The 18936-nt window shown below is 45.5% G+C and overlaps 1 protein-coding gene across 6 annotated transcripts in view; it reads left to right on the forward strand.

The window, feature by feature from the left end:
* The first annotated feature begins 1601 nt into the window (after positions 1 to 1601).
* The window catches only part of BSDC1 (BSD domain containing 1), a 29833-nt gene continuing 12498 nt past the window's right edge, over positions 1602 to 18936 (forward strand). For 3 of the 6 annotated variants that reach the window (XM_083370025.1, XM_083370022.1, XM_083370023.1), the window contains exons 1-10: positions 2015 to 2154; positions 3208 to 3268; positions 4305 to 4421; positions 4634 to 4801; positions 4896 to 4950; positions 8723 to 8838; positions 9265 to 9333; positions 9878 to 9962; positions 11675 to 12184; positions 12768 to 12874. In XM_083370025.1, the coding sequence (XP_083226151.1) occupies positions 2081 to 2154; positions 3208 to 3268; positions 4305 to 4421; positions 4634 to 4801; positions 4896 to 4950; positions 8723 to 8838; positions 9265 to 9333; positions 9878 to 9962; positions 11675 to 12184; positions 12768 to 12874 (1362 nt within the window). In that variant the 5' untranslated portion in view covers positions 2015 to 2080. Of the gene's footprint in view, positions 1904 to 1927; positions 1948 to 2014; positions 2155 to 3207; positions 3269 to 4304; positions 4422 to 4633; positions 4802 to 4895; positions 4951 to 8722; positions 8839 to 9264; positions 9334 to 9877; positions 9963 to 11674; positions 12185 to 12767; positions 12875 to 16060; positions 18649 to 18936 lie in introns of those variants that run through there. The other 3 variants (XM_083370026.1, XM_083370027.1, XM_083370024.1) reach the window with 3 other exon arrangements.

An 18936-nucleotide genomic window follows, 5' to 3' on the forward strand; every position in this document is an offset into this window, starting at 1 on the left:
GACTTTCTTAGGAATCGGTTACAAACAGTGAGGGTCGGGTCTGCTTTGTCCACCCCCCTGAAGCTTTGCACCGGCACACCACAGGGCTGTGTGCTTAGCCCCTACCTGTACTCTTTATACACTTATGATTGTGTATCATCTGACCCATCCACTGCGATAATCAAGTTCGCAGATGATACAACTGTGGTGGGTCTTATTACAGGTGGGGATGAGACAGCATATAGGGCGGAGGTACAAAAACTATCCATATGGTGTAGTAACAACAACTTGCACCTAAACATTGGCAAGACGAAAGAGATGGTGTTAGACTTCTGGAGAAAAAAGGAGGAACCTGCCCCACTTTACATCGGGGAGGACTGTGTAGAGAGAGTTTCCTCCGTTAAATTTCTGGGAGTCTACCTCTGTGAAGATCTGACCTGGAAAGTTAACACAACCCAGGTGGCTAGAAAGGCCCAACAGAGGCTTCACTTTCTTAGGGTCTTGCAGAAGAACAGGGTAGAACAATGGTTAATGACCCTCTTTTACCGGTCTACTATAGAGAGCGTCCTCTCGTTGGTATCGTGGTTTGGTATGCTGGTCTGATAGCCGCGGACAGGAAAGTATTACAGAGGGTGGTGAGTACAGCACAAGACGTTGTGGGCTGTCCCCTGACACCACTGGATGACATCGCCAGGGCTCGCTGCCTTGGAAGAGTGGGGAAAATTCTCAGGGACGACTCACACCCTGGTCGGTACCTCTTTACTCTCCTACCATCGGGTAAGAGATACAGGAGTATAGCCAGCCGTACCAACAGGCTGAAAAACAGCTTTTATCCATGGGCTGTTAGGCTTTTGAATGGGATATAATCTCTGTGAACTTATGCAGAATTGACTTGGGAGGTCGGTGTGTGGTGTAGTTGGTTCACATGGTGTGGTAGGATGGAGGGTTTGTTGTCACTGTGTGTTGGGGGGAGAGAGCATGGGGGGGAAGGCTCAGCTAATCTCAATGTACACGTTGTACTTTGACAATAAAGGTTTATAATTATTATTATTATTATAATTATTATTAATAACAAATGAATCAAATTAGTAAAACCCAATATTTCCCCATTTTAAAAAAATCAAATTTTCGACACCTTGCTAAGCATTGGCGGTACTCAAATATTGTCATGTCCTAAAAGTGGTACAATCTGTGAAAAGGTTGAAAAGCCCTGGACTAGAAGACCTCCAAGGTCCCTTCCTCTGTTATTCTACTATTCCAGGGGTAGGCAACCTTGGCTCTTTCATGACTCCTGGACTTCAACTCCCAGAATTCCTGAGCCAGCGCTGGCCCAGGAATTCTGGGAGTTGAAGTCCACGAGTCATGAAAGAGCCAAGGTTGCCTACCCCTGTACTATTCTCTTATTTCCAGGTGGTCTCCTGTCCAGGAACAACTAACACGCGACTATCGACTTACAGAAAGGCAACTCTAGAATTCCATAAATTTCTAGGGTTCTCCCCCCCCTTTCCGCGGGGGGGGGGTAGTCGTCACCTTCCCATTTCACCCTTTATTCTCTTGGAAACTACCAAGCCAGAAAAAAAAAATCTAAGAGTTTCGACCACATAATTTTATCCTCGGCAGCTACCGTAGCCGCAACTCCCAGCCGACCCGGAAAAGACCATCGAGCTGTTCCAAAGACAGAAGCCGTTCCCTGCGCTGGCTTCCGGCTCCTGCTAGAGAGGCGGGTGGGAACCTTTTGCGAGAAGGGCGCGGACGGAGAGTGTCTGGAAAAGATGGGCCGCTTCTGCTTCGAATTCCGCGAAGAATCCTCTGTGGTTCCTTTTCTTTACCTCGGGTGGTAAAAGAGGTGCCCGGAAGCGTCTTTGTGGCCGGAAGCTGCGGCTATTGCGCCTCGGAGGGGCGGGGCTTCAGCGGCGTGTCAAAGGTCAGTAAATATTGGTGACGTCAGGCGACCAAGATGGCGGAAGGGTGAGCTTCAGCGAGAGTGCCGGGGGCGGCGCCGCTGCGAAGGGGCCGGGCGGGGGAAGGAGCGAGGGCTCTCTGGGCATGTGAAGAGCGCTCGGCCCTTCCTTTCCGGTCTCTGCGCGGCCTGCTTGCGGAAATGAGTCGCTGGCGCTGCTGGGAGAGCCGGAAGATGAGCTGCAGGGCTCCTCTGGGGAGAGGCGGGGGGCCGGGGTGAGGAGGGGGCCCTGGGAAGCGGGGGAGGGTCGCCCGGCCTGTGGCGGCGCGCGGAGGGTCCCGGAGCAGCCTGGAGAGCCACGCTGGGCAGCCTGACCTCCCCGGCAGGCCGTCTGGTAGTCGGGAAGGGTCCAGTCCTCTGGGCCGCCCGTTTTGCGCTGAAAGCTCGTAGGAGCCGGAAACGGTCCTTGAGTCGTAAAGTTCGGACCTCGGCATGGCAGATTGAGGTTAAATGTTGCCTTTGCTAAAGCAGCGTTTCAAAGCAGGAGCCAGGATGGGGGATTCTGGGAGTTGAAGTCCCCACCCACCCCATCTTAAAGTGGCCGAGGTTGAGAAGCTTTGGGTTAGAGGCTTACCGGGCTCACCAGCCTCTAGCCCAGGGGTGGCGAACCTTGGCCCCTTTATGACTTGTGGACTTCAACTCCCAGCTGGCTGGCTGAGAAATTCTGGGAGTTGAAGTCCACAAGTCATAAAGGGGCCAAGGTTGCCTACCCCTGGGTTAGATAGAGGCTGGTGAGTCCAGTAAACCAGACTAAATTACATGCTGAAGTATGGGCTCACAGCCTAATTTTCTTCCGTGTTACTAGAAGAATTGATGTTTATTTTGTTTGTTGCTTTCTTTACATATGGCAAATTCGGGAAGCTTGAATTTGATGCCCAAACTAGACTTGTACCTTACAGTACGCAATCAATATCACTGTGGACATTTGTATTATCATCTTTTAATATTATTAGTTGATGTCTTGCTTTTCATAACTCTGCCCCTCAATTCAAATTGGGTTTATTTAGAAGCAAATCTCATTGGGATCACTCAGTTTGTTACCCATTAAAAGAAAAATTAATGTTTTAATATCTGTTAATATCTTATTTAGTGTTTTTTTTAAAATCAAACATTATACCAAATAATAATGATTACAAAATTAATTCATACAATGTCCTGGGATATTGATTAGTTTAGGAAAATGCTCCAGTTGACAGGATTTAAGTAATCCACCAAATGTTAAAACAGAGATGGAAACTATTCAGCTTTATATGTTTGTCCTACAACAGGGAAGATGGAGGCTGGTGGAGGAGCTGGCTACAGCAAAGCCTTCAAACAGTCAGAGAGAAGGTAGGCAGAATTTTTGGAATTATACAAGTAAAGAGCAATGGCCTAAAGGAGCAACTTTGGGGGTGCTTCTTAATTTTGAGATATATTGATTGATTGAACCCTTTGTTGAAAACAGTATTTTTTTAACTTCTATAACTCTGGTTTTGCAGGAAAGACTTTGCTTGTCCTTTGCATTGGAATGGGCTGAGATGGGAATCCAGACTTGAAACTGGGTCTGCTAGCAAGCTGCTTCTCTTTTCTCCTCTCTTTTCCCCTCCACCATACTTCCAAAATCAGTTTTGGAACTAGTTTGGCGCATGTGGCAGAGTGTTGGACTTCAAACATGAGATGCCTGTTTGTTGACGGGCATTCCTGTTTGTTGACAAACCTGCCAGGTGACTTTGAACAAATCACCTGCCTTTGCTTCCTGTAGTACTAAAGTCTGGTGCCTTACTCGTGTTTGTTATGAATCCAGTAATGACTCTAAGCTATTTTGGCTTTTAAAAGCTTCCCCCATCCATTAAGTACTGTTTAAAAAGCATCCAGAACTCCATCTTGTTGGCGGTCAGATGCTTAACTTTAAAACATTAAGGTAGAACATGCTAACTTGGCTGGAAATTGTGTTCACCATTCTGAGCATAAATCTTGGAATTGCAATACATGAGTACAAATTAGGCACTATTATTAATTTGAGTGTCTATGGAGATTCTCAGTCATCCAGGTCATGGTTGTCACAAAGGTGCTTTTTCAAAAAAATACGTTTGGGATTTAAATTTGAGCCTTTTTCAAACTGAATGTTAAAATGTATCTTTACTTAATGTATTGGAATAGAAACTCTGTGCAATAAAATGACAGCCATCAGATATCTAGCTTTGATTTTTGAAAAGATTCTGTTGTATTCTCTTACTAGTCATGCATTGGAGTGATCTCAAATTTCTGGCTTGACCATTGCCAGATCCCTGCACCTCCTTGTTTAATTAATAGCAACTCTTTGAAATTCTGTAGAAATTCTGACTTACCACACAAGAATCAGTGCACCCGTTCTCTCTCTCCATAGTCTACAGAGGCCTTGGAGTTCATGAAACGTGATCTGACGGAATTCACCCAGGTGGTCCAACATGATACAGCTTGCACCATCGCTGCTACTGCCAGTGTGGTCAAAGAGAAGTTGGCTGTAAGTAAAGGGCTCGTTACTGAGATGAAGGGTCGCATAGCAAGGAAAAATACCGGCAGAGTTTCTTTTGTTTTAGTACATGTTTATCAAATAGGCTCCTTATTGCTTTGACATATAACTTCTCTTGATTCAACTTTGTAGGATGCTACCATCTCTGTTTCCCGTGGTTAATTTTTTGCTTTGTTTCATTGTCTCTTTTTGTGTATGTAAAGACGGAAAGCTCTTCGGGGACAACGGAAAAAATGAGAAAAGGACTCTCCAACTTCTTGGGTGTTATTTCAGACACATTTGCACCCTCCCCAGATAAGACCATTGACTGTGATGTCATAACCCTGATGGCGACTCCATCCGGGACCACAGAGTTGTATGACAGTACCAAGGTACATTGCAGCCCCCCTGACCCTAAAATGGAGCCCTTCCCCCTCCGGTGAGCACCTCTTGTTCCTATAATTTCTTCCACCTTTTCTCTTCTAGGCTCGACTCTATAGCCTCCAGTCTGACCCGGCCACTTATTGCAACGAAGCTGATGGTAAGTGGAGAGGTAATCAGAGGCAGGGAAGACCAGAGGAGGGAGCTATATAGAATTCAGTCCTTCTGGAAAATAGGGGAGCCCTCTGCATGATAATGAGTGGAGTTCATATCAGGTTTTTAGTGTTCATAAAAGCAAACCTTTCAAGAGTAAAAGCTTCTGTTACAAAAACAAGTCTCTAGCCCTCAGGTCTACAAATCAAGTAGATCTTATAATGGGAGGCCGAAGTTCATTCAGCCACAACTGATCAAAGCATGTTTGGATGGCTACAAGCAAAGTTATTCATGGTAAAAATCTGAGAAATTTCTGAAGGAGTCATTGCAAGTGAGATCCAAGCTGCATTTGAAGCATGTTTTTTGGGGGGGCGGGGTTGCTGCTATTTTTTTCCCCTCATTGCTTTTCCTTTGCCTGATCCCAGTGCCTTCCACTTCAGTTCTCTGAATGGTTTCCTGGCTAGGAGATCGGAAAATCACAGGAAATTGGCCAGGCTGGGAGATGGACCTAAGAATGATTGTGGGGTTTGCTTGACAGTGGGTGTTTGGCAAGACTCTTCAGATTGCCTCTTCCATCACTTCCAAGCAGGAGGGCAGAGGGGGACAACGTCCCATGTTCCCCTCTCGTGTTGCGTGGGTGGTGTTGGCGTGTGCACATTGCTCTTTAGCGTTAAAGCTGTGGTAAGCCAAGCCTGCTGGCAAATTTCTCAGTAAGGAAGGATGTCCGGTTTGCCGCGCAGCTGCTATGGCTGTGCAGAATATGATTCTCGTCTTCCCCGTCCAATTTTGCATCGCTGGGGGACCCTGAAACGGGTCGAAATTTGCCCCATGGATATGACCAGCAAGGAGGGGCCCTCGCTGGATCACGGGAGAGCGGCAACTCTCCAGTTAGAGCCAGTGAATCCCTCCAAACCAGCGAACAAAAGGACCGGCCATAGAAATATGGCTCGTCCCTAGGCTGCTAACAGCCGAAGTCACAATTACCATCTGGCAACTCTAAAGCAGTGTGGAAGAGACTGGGTGAGACCTACCTCTCTTACATTCTAATTACTTACTTACCTGCATAAGCTGCTAAAGTACTTTCCCCCCTGTGGTGAGGGAAGGGAGATTTTAGCCCTCCCTCAAGAAACAGCAGCGATTGACTACCCAGGGGAATTTAAAACATTGGAAAAATACTGGGATCCTATTTGGAACTCTACTTCCTAAAACTGGTGGATTATAAGATTTGTATTCCCCCCCCCTGATTTTTATTATTATTGAAGATCTGGTTTTTACCCCTTAAAATAGAAGAAAAAACCCCTGAAAATATCTGAACAACTCTGGGATGACATCTGGTGGCTAAACGTGAGATTGTAACCTGCTATTTAAGAGAGACTTGTTGACAGCTTTGGAAATAGATAAGATATAAGCAACCTTGAAGCACCAGCTTCGAGGTACTCAGCTCAGCTCCTCACTTAGTGGACTTTCTGACTGTAAGGTTTTAGTTGAATATACTATAAGGGAAAAAGAACAGGAATTGATCTTTCCTACAGAGGAAGAGTGAACGCCTGTTACTCGTCCCAGCTTCTGCCAACCTAGCAGTTCAAAAGCACGTGAAAATGCAAGTAGAAAAATAGGGACCACTACGGTGGGAAGGTAACAGCGTTCCGTGCGCCTTTGGCGTCTAGTCATGCCGGCCACACCACCATGGAGACATCCTCGGACAAGCACTGGCTCTTTGGCTTTGAAACGGAGATGAGCACCGGCCCCTAGAGTTGGAAACGACTAGCACACATGTGCGGGGGAACCTTTACCTTACAGAGGAAGAACAGGAAAAAACCCGTTGTATGTTAAAAGCGATTATCCAAACTCTCCTTACAATTGGTGATGAACTATGAAACAGCAGGAAAAAACAAGAAAGCAGCCTGGACATGCAAACTCAAATTATGACTTTAACTAAAGAATCATCTATGGAGAATTTTACAGAGAAAGTGAAACAACCAAATGCTATGACAGAAGACTTAGCTATTCAACAAATACAGATAACGGAAAATACAAAAAAGAAATTGATAATAGAGAACAAGGAAAGGACTTTTCTTATAAACCAGAAGGAATCTGAAGATCAAAAAGAAAAGATGGAAGATAAACATTTCGGGACAACTACGTCGAGATGGAAAAACAAGGAGACGATCTGCTAGATCAGCTAGTCCTCTTAAGAAAGCATCAACAACACAGGAAGATGATTGGATGATTTAAAAGCAAAGACACGAAAGATGATTTGGCAAAGAAAAAAAGCTAGAATAAGACTGGAAAGGATTGGGGTTTTGACTTATACATGAGATTTAAAATAGAATATATCAAAATGGATAGAAATGTATTCTGAATATAAGATGTTGTAATGACTTGAGATAAAGAAAATTTTGGTTATATAAAATCCAGAAACAAATATTGAAATAAGAATACTATATTGTTTTACTAGTTAAGGTAGATGTTAAGAATTTATATATAAGGTGTGTATTTTAAATATATTGTATGAGGAATTGTGATAAAGGAATTGTGGTTAATTAAAAATTTGGAAAAAAATATTAAACGTTAAATTGAAATATTAAGGGAAAAGCGATTATCAGGTTATCGATTGGCTAAAAGTTTGAATGCTTAAAAATAAGATTTGAATTTAAGATATTGTTATGAGTTGAGAAAGGTTAAGTAAAACTTAGAAATATAAATACTAATAATTAAATTTATATATTGGTTTGTGGTATAAAGTCTAATAGTTTTTTTTAAAAAAATTAGCCTCAAATATGAGATAGGAAACATAAAGAGGGAGGGAAAAAATACCAAGTGTGGAAACAAAAGAAATTTTGGCTATTAAATTGGAGGCTCTAAGATATTTGATAATTGCTAGAAAAATAAGAATATTACTTTGTAGTATTGGTTGATGTAGAGAACCATTTATAGATATGAGGTATATCTGGAATTTTAGACGGTGGGGAAATTGTGATAGAAATTGAGGTCATTTAAAATTTGGAAATGATAAAGATTTAACGTTAAACTTAAACATCAATGGGAAATGAAAGTTAAGAAAAATTTATTAGGTCATGGATTGTCTAAAAGATGGAATGTCAAATTAAGATATGAAGATTATTGATGAACACTAGAAAGTTATTCTTTGATTGATTGATGGAATAAGAGTTGTGTTGGTCCGAATATGAGACAGCACACATTAAGGGGGAAAGAGAGGGAATTAGTTGTTGTAATACTCTGAGATTGGTACTGATGGTATTTAAATGTAATGGAATTATTGCGCCCAGCCGCCACGTTGCTTTTCAAATATGTAAACATAATATTGGGAAACCAGTAAAAAAACCTGGAAAAAAAATCTCAGTAAGGAAGGCTAATGAACTGTGGTGTTTTATTCTAGGAAATAAAAGAGTACAATAATACGTTTGTTTGCATATTGCAGTTATGGAATTCCCTGTTGTCATAGTGTATTTTGATCTCTGTCTCCCGTGCCTCCTCTTTCTAGCTTGCTTTTTTAGAACCTTGATTTGATCCATCAGACTCTTCCTGTCTTGCCATTGAAGTCTGTAGCTTCCCAAATAAAGGAGGAAGATCAGCTTTGAGAAGTCCATGTACTTTGTTCGGAAGGGTTAGGGTTGTGGCGTCAGGTCCGTCTTTGTCAGTGAGGAAAATGAGATTTGGTTTTGTGGGCTGAGGATGCTTGTGTGGTGGTGACTGTTACCCTTGTTTGTCTTGGCATAGCTGTGGTGGTTTGGTGGATGTGGTATTTTCTCCTGCAGGACCACCTGAGCTATTTGAGGCCTGGCTTTTGCACTTCAGCTTGGAGGAGAAGAAAGGACAGATATCTGAGTTGCTGGGAAACAGCCCGTCCATCCGCTCCCTCTACTCCAAAATGGTAAGCTTGGCTCCTTGACTTCCTTCGTCTTTTCTTCGAGCTAACGGAGAGAGGCTTGTTTGAAAATATCTGTGGCGTTATACGCTCCTTTAACTTGTTTACCAGGTTAGTATGGTGATATGGAGGCTTTTGCCTCTGCAGAATATGCTGGAAAGCACTGGAATTTTCCTTGTCAAGAAGCAGCAGAATTGAGGGAGAATTTTTTTCCTTCATCTTCTGGGTTTTGCTCTTAGAATTGCTGGAACAGTTTATTTATATGCAAATATCTCTACGTCCTTTGTCCATTCATGGGTCATCCCTGGAGGAATGGTTAATGCACACATCCAGAAAGGCTGGGTTGCAAGTGTGGCTCTCTTGCATCTCGGGTGAAACAAAGCCAATAATGGTTTAGGAAAGTTTATGCTTTTCCCCCTCTGATGGCCTTAGGTGCCTGTGGCCGTCTCCCACTCAGAATTCTGGCAGCGGTACTTCTACAAAGTCCACCAGTTGGAGCAGGTAAGTTTGCAGAAACACTCTTGGTTTCAGTTAGCGCAATCTTTGTGTCCCAAGTTGAGTATTGGGTTTATTAGCCGAACCAGAACCCAAAGGCACTCAGGCTATACTTCTTACGCAATTTATAATTTACTGAAGCACTGGGCATATAGTAGGGAAAGGCAACACGTTCCTCTCTTGCACACTTCTGGTGATATTTCAACACCCTACATTTGAGAAAATGTCTCAGCCCCTTTCACCTTGCTTTGAAGTTCCGATTATTTATCCTCAGTGTAAAATTTGCCTTCGACTGTTCTCTTCTGCTTATATCACACACACACACACTGATGCTGCTTGTGTGTCCTGTTGGGTTTCTTGGCTGTGCCTGGTAGAAAGCCCCTCTTCTCCCCCCCCCCCCCCCGCTGAAAAAGCAGGACTTTGCCCAGACAGGATGGGTTTTGCCCGGAAGCTGTGGCTGTGTGCGTGCTCGCTCTCGCTCTTTGTCCCCATTTGGCAGCAGAGCCAGCCGAGCCTTGCTGACAGTTGTGCGCACTCTCTGTCACCCCAGGAGGAGCTCCGGAGGGAGGCTCTGAAGCAGCGGGCAGAACACAGTGTTCACTCGGAGGATCCAGGATGGGAGGAAGAGGAGGAAGGTAAGGGAGCCATAAGCTCTGGCCATTCACTGAGGACCTGGTCCTTTCGGGACTCCCGCGGGGCGGCTGCTCTTGCCAGTGAGAAGTTCTGCCCCCTTTGGGGCTGCCTCTGATGACTTCTCTGCAGATCGAAGAAATGGAAGGCAAGCATGCAAAGGAGGGCCGATTGAAGTCGGCGTCAGCGGAGAGAGGCCAGGCCAGGTACTTAGGGAACAGCCTGCAAAGGGTGGCCCTCCAAAGCCAAGAAAAAGGGGGCAGCCCCCCAGTGAGCAATACAGTCATTCGACGTTTGGGAGAGTAATTTTGTCAATGCTTAACACAACTGGGAAGAGGGAGGAAATGCCTGCCTCAGAAAAGTTCTTGTTTTGGGGGCTGCAAGGTATCGATGGCTCTTCTAGGTAACTGTCCGGCTTTCTCTTTAGGGGCACTGTGGACTCTTGGCCACTACAAGACCATCAAAATGAGCAGGGCTAACTTTTTGGACCCATTTGAGGACGGTCCATAAACTTCCTCTTTTCCATACCTAAATTCTGTAGGGTGCTTATTCTGCAAGCTGCACAAGCCTCCTTTAGGGATTCTCAAGCGGCGTCGATATTAATAGCATCCTGCAAAGGTATCCAGCAAGTCATAGAGTAATGATGGAGGCCTGGTTTGCAAGTGGCAGGCAGGCATCAATTGGCTCTTGACTTTATGAAACGTGTGAATCTCTTTTGAGGGAGGCAGGTGGCGGAGGAGGTTTAAAGTTAGTGTTGATTCCTGGCAATTACCCAAACTAGTTTCTGCAATATTCTTAGCAAGGTTTTATCCTGAAGTGCCTTCTTTGGACTGAGATGGAACGAATGCATCAAGGACTGTCCCGGTTGGCTTTAGGCCCTGAGGCAGCCTGGCAGATGCTAGCCGGGCACCTTAACTGCTCACTAGACCTGACTGGCTCGCAACCTGAATCCCCATTAGTTACTGCTGGATGTGTTTTACACCAGTGTAGCTTGTTCAGTACACCCCGGTTTTGGTCTTGGTCAGGCATTATGGGTGAATGAAGGCAAAATTCTGGGTAGAATCAAGGAAAACTCTGCATTCACCTTGTGGTTTCAGTGATAAATGCAGGCAACCTTCATTGTTCGTTCTGCCTCCCAAGAATGGCCTGCTCAGCCTCTAAAGGCAGCAGTGCCCAACGGTGGGAAACCGCGAGAGAAAAGATCACAGTGGTCACCAGGGCAGAGTGTGGGAAGTCCTAGCGCCAGCCTTCTTGCTTCATCTTGGTAGTCCTCGACTTACAACCATTCACTTAGTGACTGTTTTAAATTACAATGGCACTGAAAAAATGACTGGTATTCGCACTTAACGACCGTCATAACGTCCCCACAGAGTTATGTGATTGGAATTTGGCAACTGCCATATATTTATGCTAGTTGTCCTGTCCTGGGGGTCATGCAATGGCCATTGGCAACCTTCCAACAGTCAAAGTCAATGGGGGAAGCTGGATTCGTTTAATGACCACATGATTCACTTAACAACTGCAGTCATTCCTTAACTCTGGCAAAAAAAAGTTGTAAGATTGGGCCCAACTCACTTCAGCATCGCCTTGCTTAACAAAGGAAGTTCCGGTCCCAACTGGGTTTGTAAATTCGAGGACTCCCCGTGTTGGTTTACCTCATTTGGTTTTCCTGACATTGTTTCCTCTGTCATCAGTGTTTCTTCCTCTCTTGACACAGAAGAATTTGTTGGATCCTCTTCCTCCTCCTTACAAGCTGCAATCCAGGCAGAGGCTCCCCCCATCTTGGCAGCAGAAGCCGTCCCGACACTGGAGGCCTCGGGGGAGATGTGGGCCACACTGAGCCCCACCCCGGTAGAGGCGACCCCCTCGGAAAGCAGCGAGAGTCTCTCCCTGGTGACTCGGATCACAAACCCCACCGCTGGGCCTGCCTCCCCCTCACGGACTGGAGCCCCACTGGCAGGAGGAGCTGAGGGGGACGATTCTCCGAAGCGGCAGGAAGCCAGCAGAGATGAGCAGGGAAGCTGCTTGGCTAACACAAGGGAGCCTCTGCAGCCTTCTCCACCTCCCCAGGAGGCCATGGCCTCTGCAGAGCGGCCTCAGGAGCGCGCAGAGAGCAAGTCAGCCAGCAGGACAGAGACTCCGCGGGAGGAGGCACCTCTGGACTTGCGACTCTTTGAGCTCAACTCGGACAGTGGGAAGTCCACACCATCCAATCAAGGGAAGAAAGGTGACTAGCTGGAAACCTTCCGCTTTTTCTAACCGTGTCTTAATTTTGTGTGTGTGTCTGTGTGTGTGTCTGTGTGTGTAGTTCTCAACCTACAACCATAATGGAGCCTGCCCACCTCAGTTGTAAGTCATGATGGTCATAAAGTGGCTCACCCACATGTCTGACCCAGTGGTCATTAAGCAAGTGCCACGGTTCTTAAGCAAACCAACAGTTTGCTATGGCCGGTTTTGCCGAGAACCAGAAATAAAAGCTGTTGCAAAGTCCGCTCGTGCCCCCATGTGACCTTGGGTGGTCCCAGGGGTGGTGGGGGCACTCAGGACCTGAGATTGGAGAAGACACAGACTGCCAATAGGGCGGGAAGGGACGTTTATAGAAGTGACCGTTGGAATTCTTTCAGTTCAAGATCCTTTTCAAGGATTCTGGCAAAATAGCCGGGCTGCTGCATTGAAGAAGGCTGTCAGGTGGTTCTTGTGAATCTGACGTCCGCTAAGTGTGGTGTGCTGCCTGATAAATGTTCATCGTTAAGATTTGAAAAGCCTGCCTTTGCAGCGGAGCATGTGTGGTGTTTCCCTTCTTGTTCCAGGCTCAAGCACAGATATAAGTGAGGACTGGGAAAAGGACTTTGACCTGGACATGACGGAAGAAGAGGTTCAGCTGGCACTTGCCAAAGTGGACGTTTCTGCGGCGGAGGTAAGCACTCGGGGATAGTCCCGTGCAACTGAGGAAGTCCTGAGGAGACGTGTAGCCTTGCACAGCACTTCCTCTTTGCTGGACCTTAGTGGAGCGGAACAAAATCCATTCGGCATTCCACATGTGCATTACATAAAATCTCATTAGAACTTTTGGCTAGCACGGGGAACTCTTCCCCGTTATGGCCTGTTAATTTGAGGGTTTAGTTATATGTGGGAATGGCAAAAAGCAGCAGCATTTGATCAGGGTTCCCATTTTACTGATAAGGAACTGAAGCTGGGAATGTGCCAGAGGAGTCTCCTCTCAGACATGCAGAGAGAAATGTGACGTTGACGGCACTGTCCCTGTTTTCTCTGAGTCCTTGTCTCCGTTGATTATCTGACTGGCCTTGATAGAGAAGCCGTGAGTTGGATTGCAGCCCGAAAGAGATTTGGGGGTGTTCCCACATGTTTCTGTTAAAGACGGATTGGAACTTTCTTTTATGTTGGATGTATTATTTTGCTAAATCGCTATTTCTGAAACTTTGCAACACTGGCCTTGATAGAGAAGCCGTGAGTTGGATTGCAGCCCGAAAGAGATTTGGGGGTGTTCCCACATGTTTCTGTTAAAGATGTGTTCCAGAATGTCCCAACCAATAATAATTTTTATAAAGGAAAGCAGCCATGTGCTAAAAGCAGTTCTTGGAATTTGCTACTGGGAACCAAGAACGTTGAATGTTAGCCAAAATTAGAGATACATATTTCACAATTCTAAGCAGTCCCGCCTGCCTCTCTCTTCCTGCTCCCTCTTAATTACAGGTGATTCAACTAGATTTGCAGATTCAGTCTGAGGTGTAGGTGGCTTTTCCCCTGTATCAGGGCAGTACAGTGAGGGGGGGAAATTATTAGAACCCCTGCTGATTTTGTACGTTTGCCCACTGACAAAGAAATGATCAGTCTATAATTTTAATGGTAGATTTAACAGTGAGAGATAAAATAACACAAAAAAATCCAGAAAATGCATTTCAAAAAAGTTATAAATTGATTTGCATTTTAATGAGTGAAATAAGTATTTGACCCCTTTGCAAAACACGACTTGGTACTTGGTGGCAAAACCCTTGCTGGCAATCACAGAGGTCAGACATTCCTTGTAGCTGGCCACCAGGTTTGCACGCATCTCAGGAGGGATTTTGTCCCACTCCTCTTTGCAGATCCTCTCCAAGTCATTAAGGTTCCAAGGCTGATGTTGGGCAGCCTCCACAGATTTTCTTTGGGGTTAAGGTATGAAGACTGGCTAGGCCACTCCAGGACCTTAATGTGCTTCTTCTTGAGCCACTCCTTTGTTCCCTTGGCCGTGTGTTTGGGGTCATTGTCATGCTAGAGTACCCATCCATGACGCATTGCCAATGCTCTGGCTGAGGGAAGGAGGTTCTCACCCAAGATTTGATGGTACATGGCCCTGTCCATTATCCCTTTGATGCGGTGAAATTGTCCTGTTCCCTTAGCAGAAAAACACCCCACAAAGCATAATTTTTCCATCTCCATGTTTGACTGTGGGGATGGTGTTCTTGGGGTCCTAGGCAACATTCCTCCTCCTCCTAACACAATGAGTTGAGTTGATGCCAAAGAGCTCAATTTTGGTCACATTTGAACACAACACTTTCATCCAGTTCTCCTCTGAATCATTCAGATGTTCATTGGCAAACTTCAGACGGGCCTGTTCATGTACTTTCTTGAGCAGGGGGACCTTGCAGGTGCTGCAGGATTTCAGTCCTTCATGGCGTAGCGTGTTACCAATCGTTTTCTTGGTAAATATGGTCCCAGCTGCCTTGAGATCATGGCCAAGATCCGTGTAGTTCTGGGCTCATTCCTCACCATTCTCATGATCATTGAAACTCCACAAGATGAGATCTTGCATGGAGCCCCAGACCGAGGGAGATTGAGAGTTATTTTTTGTTCTTCCATTTGCAAATGATCACACCAACTGTTGTCACCTTCTTACCAAGCTGCTTGGCGATGGTCTTGTAGCCCAATGCAGCCTTGTGTAGGTCTACAATCTTGTCTCTGACATCCTTGGACAACTTTTTGGTCTTGGCCATGGTGGAGAGTTTGGAGTCTGATTGATTGATTGTTTCTGTGGACAGGTGTCTTTTATATGGGTAACAAGCTGAGATTAGGAGCATTCCCTTTAAGAGAGTGCTTTTTATATAAATATTTTTATTATTATATCAAAAATTCCAAAAATTAAAGTGCTCCTAAGCACATCTCATTATCTGTGTAAAAGACACCTGGGAGCCAGAAATCTTGCTGATTGATAGGGGATCAAATACTTATTTCACTCATTAAAATACGAATCAATTTATAACTTTTTTGAAATTTTTTCTGGATTTTTTTGTTGTTATTCTGACTCTCACTGTTAAAATAGACTTACCATTAAAATTATAGACTGTTCAATTCTTTGTCAGTGGGCAAATGTACAAAAACAGCAGGGAATTAAATATTTTTTCCCCTCATGGTATCGCAGAAACTCTGTTGGTCTAGGACAGGTGTAGGCAACCTCGGCTCTTTTATGACTCATGGACTTCAACTCCCAGAATTCCTGAGCCACCTGGCTCAGGAATTCTGGGAGTTGAAGTCCATGAGTCATAAAAGAGCCGAGGTTGCCTACCCCTGGTCTAGGAGGCAAAAAAAGCATCGGGAGGGATGGAGCTGTGGGCTAGCAGTTCATTGCTTGACTTGACTTATCGCTGGCTGGATTTGCAAGATATAAGTGAGCATGATTAAATAAAAAAAGAAAACTTCAGCCTTGGCCTTGAGCTCCTTTTGGGTTGGTTTCTCTATGAATATATGACATATGGAATATCTACAGTTTATATATGGTATATATTTCAGTATAAAAGAAAGTTCAGTACAGATGGGAAAGAGTTTCAGATGAATGTGTGTATGGGTTCATCTAAAAGTCTTTTCCATTCATATAGAGCTGCCTTTTATATTGTAACGTATGCTCCTATATAAAATTACAATCTTTGTATCTTGGCTTGAACGTTAAGTCGGCCAACCAGTTTAACAACTAAAATGCTTTAAATGACGATCCACTCTGGTACATTGTGGAATTCCTGCCAGGGTTTCCACTTGATCTTTGTAACCTCATGTCTAAAATGACACCTTTGTTGAACACACCCTGTCTCTTTCTTTCTCCTGCTTGCAGATGGAAGATGAAGAATGGGAGGACTGGGAATAACGAGGGCCTTTGCTCTCCCTGGGCTCCTTGGACTCAGCCTTGCCCCTACCCCTCCCCACACACACCCGGACCACCCAGTGTGGATTAAATCACAGACCAACTAGTTCCTTTCTCTCCTGTAAAAGTGTTTTGGACTGGCTACATCTCATCTCTGTGCAAGTCTTCTTTGGGAACTTGAACCCTGACTCAGATCCCGATGGTGGCTAAGTTGTACAGAGGGGCTGAAGAGCAACAGCGCAAAGGGTGCATGTGCTGGGGCCTCTTTCTCCCCCGGGCAGAATGGATTTGATTTCATTCTCGCTTCTTTTGGCATTTTAGAGTGGATTAGAATGGGATGGGATGAATTATCCCGGTTTGAGTGATCTTCAGAAATAATTAGGATTATTCTACCTATCTCTTTTCAGTCTGATAGCTTGCTAGCTATGCCATGTTTTGTGTCTTGAAACCCACACAACTTCTAGGGATTTGCAGGAGCAAATCTCTTGGCTTACCTGTGTGAACTCCAGTCTTAAGAAGAAACTCTGAGGCATTTGTGGACCCTACAGACCCCCCTCCCAGCTCATAGTGCCTGGTTTGGAATTAACTTTTGCATAAACGAACCCGTCTCTCTTCATGTTCCCCCCAAATGTAAGCTGGTCCATTTTTCCTGGGAAGTGAAGCCCTTTTTCAAGTGGAATTATTGTTCTGAGGCTTTCCTCATTAAGTAATCCCATGGAGTATCTTGCATAAGTTCCAGTTACGGAGGGGGAAAGAGGCACATTCCTCCTGGGTGGTCACAATCATGGCTAAGATCTCTTTGAAAGGGCCCCAATTTTTTGGGGGGGCGGGGGTTGCACATCCCTTGAGTTAGTGCTCTACAGTGTTGCTTGGACTGAAGTATCCCTTGCCTCATTAGGAAAAAGCACCCTGGATCTTCCCGGAAGCATCTTCATTTGCCAAAGCTTCATAACCATCTCTCTCCCCCTTGCATTGACGCGGCTGAGAACGTCTGTAGATCCTCTTCCATAGATAGAAATGCTTGGGAAGCAACATGCTTGTGTGAGAGTTTGGTTGCTCTCCACCCTTGTCAAGACCCGTCTTGGCAAGGACACTTCCTTATCCACCTTCTCTCTAAATAATCTGTATAGGCATCTTCTCTTTTTTTAGGGAAAATGGGGGGGGGAGTGGTGCCCCCCCTTTTGATCTGCTTGATTTGGTAGTTGCTGCATTGCAATGGAGTGTGACTATAATTAAGTCTCACTTTAGAACTCATCATGCTTTTTTTAAAAAAAATGGGTCCAAAAGGCAGATTTATCTTCTTGGAGTACCACACACCAATACACCAGGTCTTTCTCAACACACCCAACTGAATTGGAATGGAACCGGTATCTGCTCGTTGAAGTGGGTCTGAAGCCAACCCATCCCCCTGGTGGGACAAGATCCCTGCTTTAACTGGTTTGGGAAGGATTCAGACTGGAGCCATCCCCCTCCTTTTGTCCCCAGTGCATCTGCACGACAGCAGCAGCCAGTAACTGACAGCGGCTCTGACCGTGCCCGGGCCACGTCTTTCCCTCCCGCAGCGCAGCGTTCAAATGGGTTCCTCTCTGGCCAGAGAGGGAGGGAGGGAGGGAGGAAGGAATTGCCGCTGCTCTCCTCTTTCTTGTTATAAGCAGCAGCTGAGAGAGGAAGCCCCTTGAGAAGGCGATTCGGTGTGCAGGGTTGAGAAGGGGAACACGGTGCCTGTGGAAGTTGCTTGGTCTCGGAGTCACTGAGGTGTTTCTGATAAGATGAAAGACTGGCTTTTGGGGCTCCCTTGTGCCACCAGGTCATCGGCATCTGTCTGAAGGACAATTGACTTAGGAGTCATCCCCGAAACTAGAAGTTCTGGAATAATTTAGTGCTTAAAAATGAAGATATTTGCATTGTACAACGGCCAGTATCACCACTCTGGAGAAAGCTGCTCTTTGGATATATCAAACGCCTTTCTGGATCGGGAGAATATTTGTCTTGAACTCTGGTGATTTCTCCTGAAGGGCCGAGCAACCTCTCGTGAGGGTGTGAAAGGCATAAAGAGGCCCATCTGGACCAGGCCTCCTCACTGGGTGGTCTAGAACAGCTGATGGGTGAATATGTGAGAAAGGGGGTCCTTACAAAAGCACCCCTCCTTCCTCGGCTCTTAAGGGTTTGCGGCGATGGGACGGGATATGGTAGCCTAGAGCAGCGCTTCTCCACCTTAGCAACTTTTAAGATTTGTGGGCTGGCTGCCCTTTGATGAGACGGACACCCTGAGATGCTTTGCCTTCAAAGGAAGCAAGTTGCTGAGGTGGAGAAACGTTGCTCCAGAGTCCAGTCTTGGTGCCGGGAGACATCCTGAGGCTCCAGTTTCATCACAAGTACTTTGTTTTCTTTTTCTTGGTTGTGCAATATTATCTCACGTTTAAATTATATGGCGTCTCCCTGGACTGTTTTCTAGCTGGGGTGAACAAGTGACTCTAACAGCTGTTAGTTTTGTAATTATGACTTCGCCTTTTACAGATTTGCCATCAATGGCAATTAAAGGAGTTCTACAGAAACGATTTCATATGGGTTTTGTGATTTTTTTTTCATCCTCTGTAAGCTTCCAAGCAAATATCTCCGGTGGCCTGGCCTTTATTCTGTGCCAGATACAATGAGTGCAAGGAGCGTTGGCACAGTAGAACTTGGCAGCACCTGGAGGATTTGATGATAGACACACTAGCTGATCAGCCAGCCAAGACCGGTGAGGCTCGCACGCCCAGCCAAGTTCATAAGGCAAAAGGTGTTAGACTCCAGCTCTCTCCCAAAGCCAGCCAGGCCGATGGCTGTGCTGGCGGAAGAGGGCAACA

This window comes from Vipera ursinii (assembly GCF_947247035.1).
Source record: "Vipera ursinii genome assembly, chromosome: 9".
In the NCBI taxonomy this organism is placed as follows: Eukaryota; Metazoa; Chordata; class Lepidosauria; order Squamata; family Viperidae; genus Vipera; species Vipera ursinii.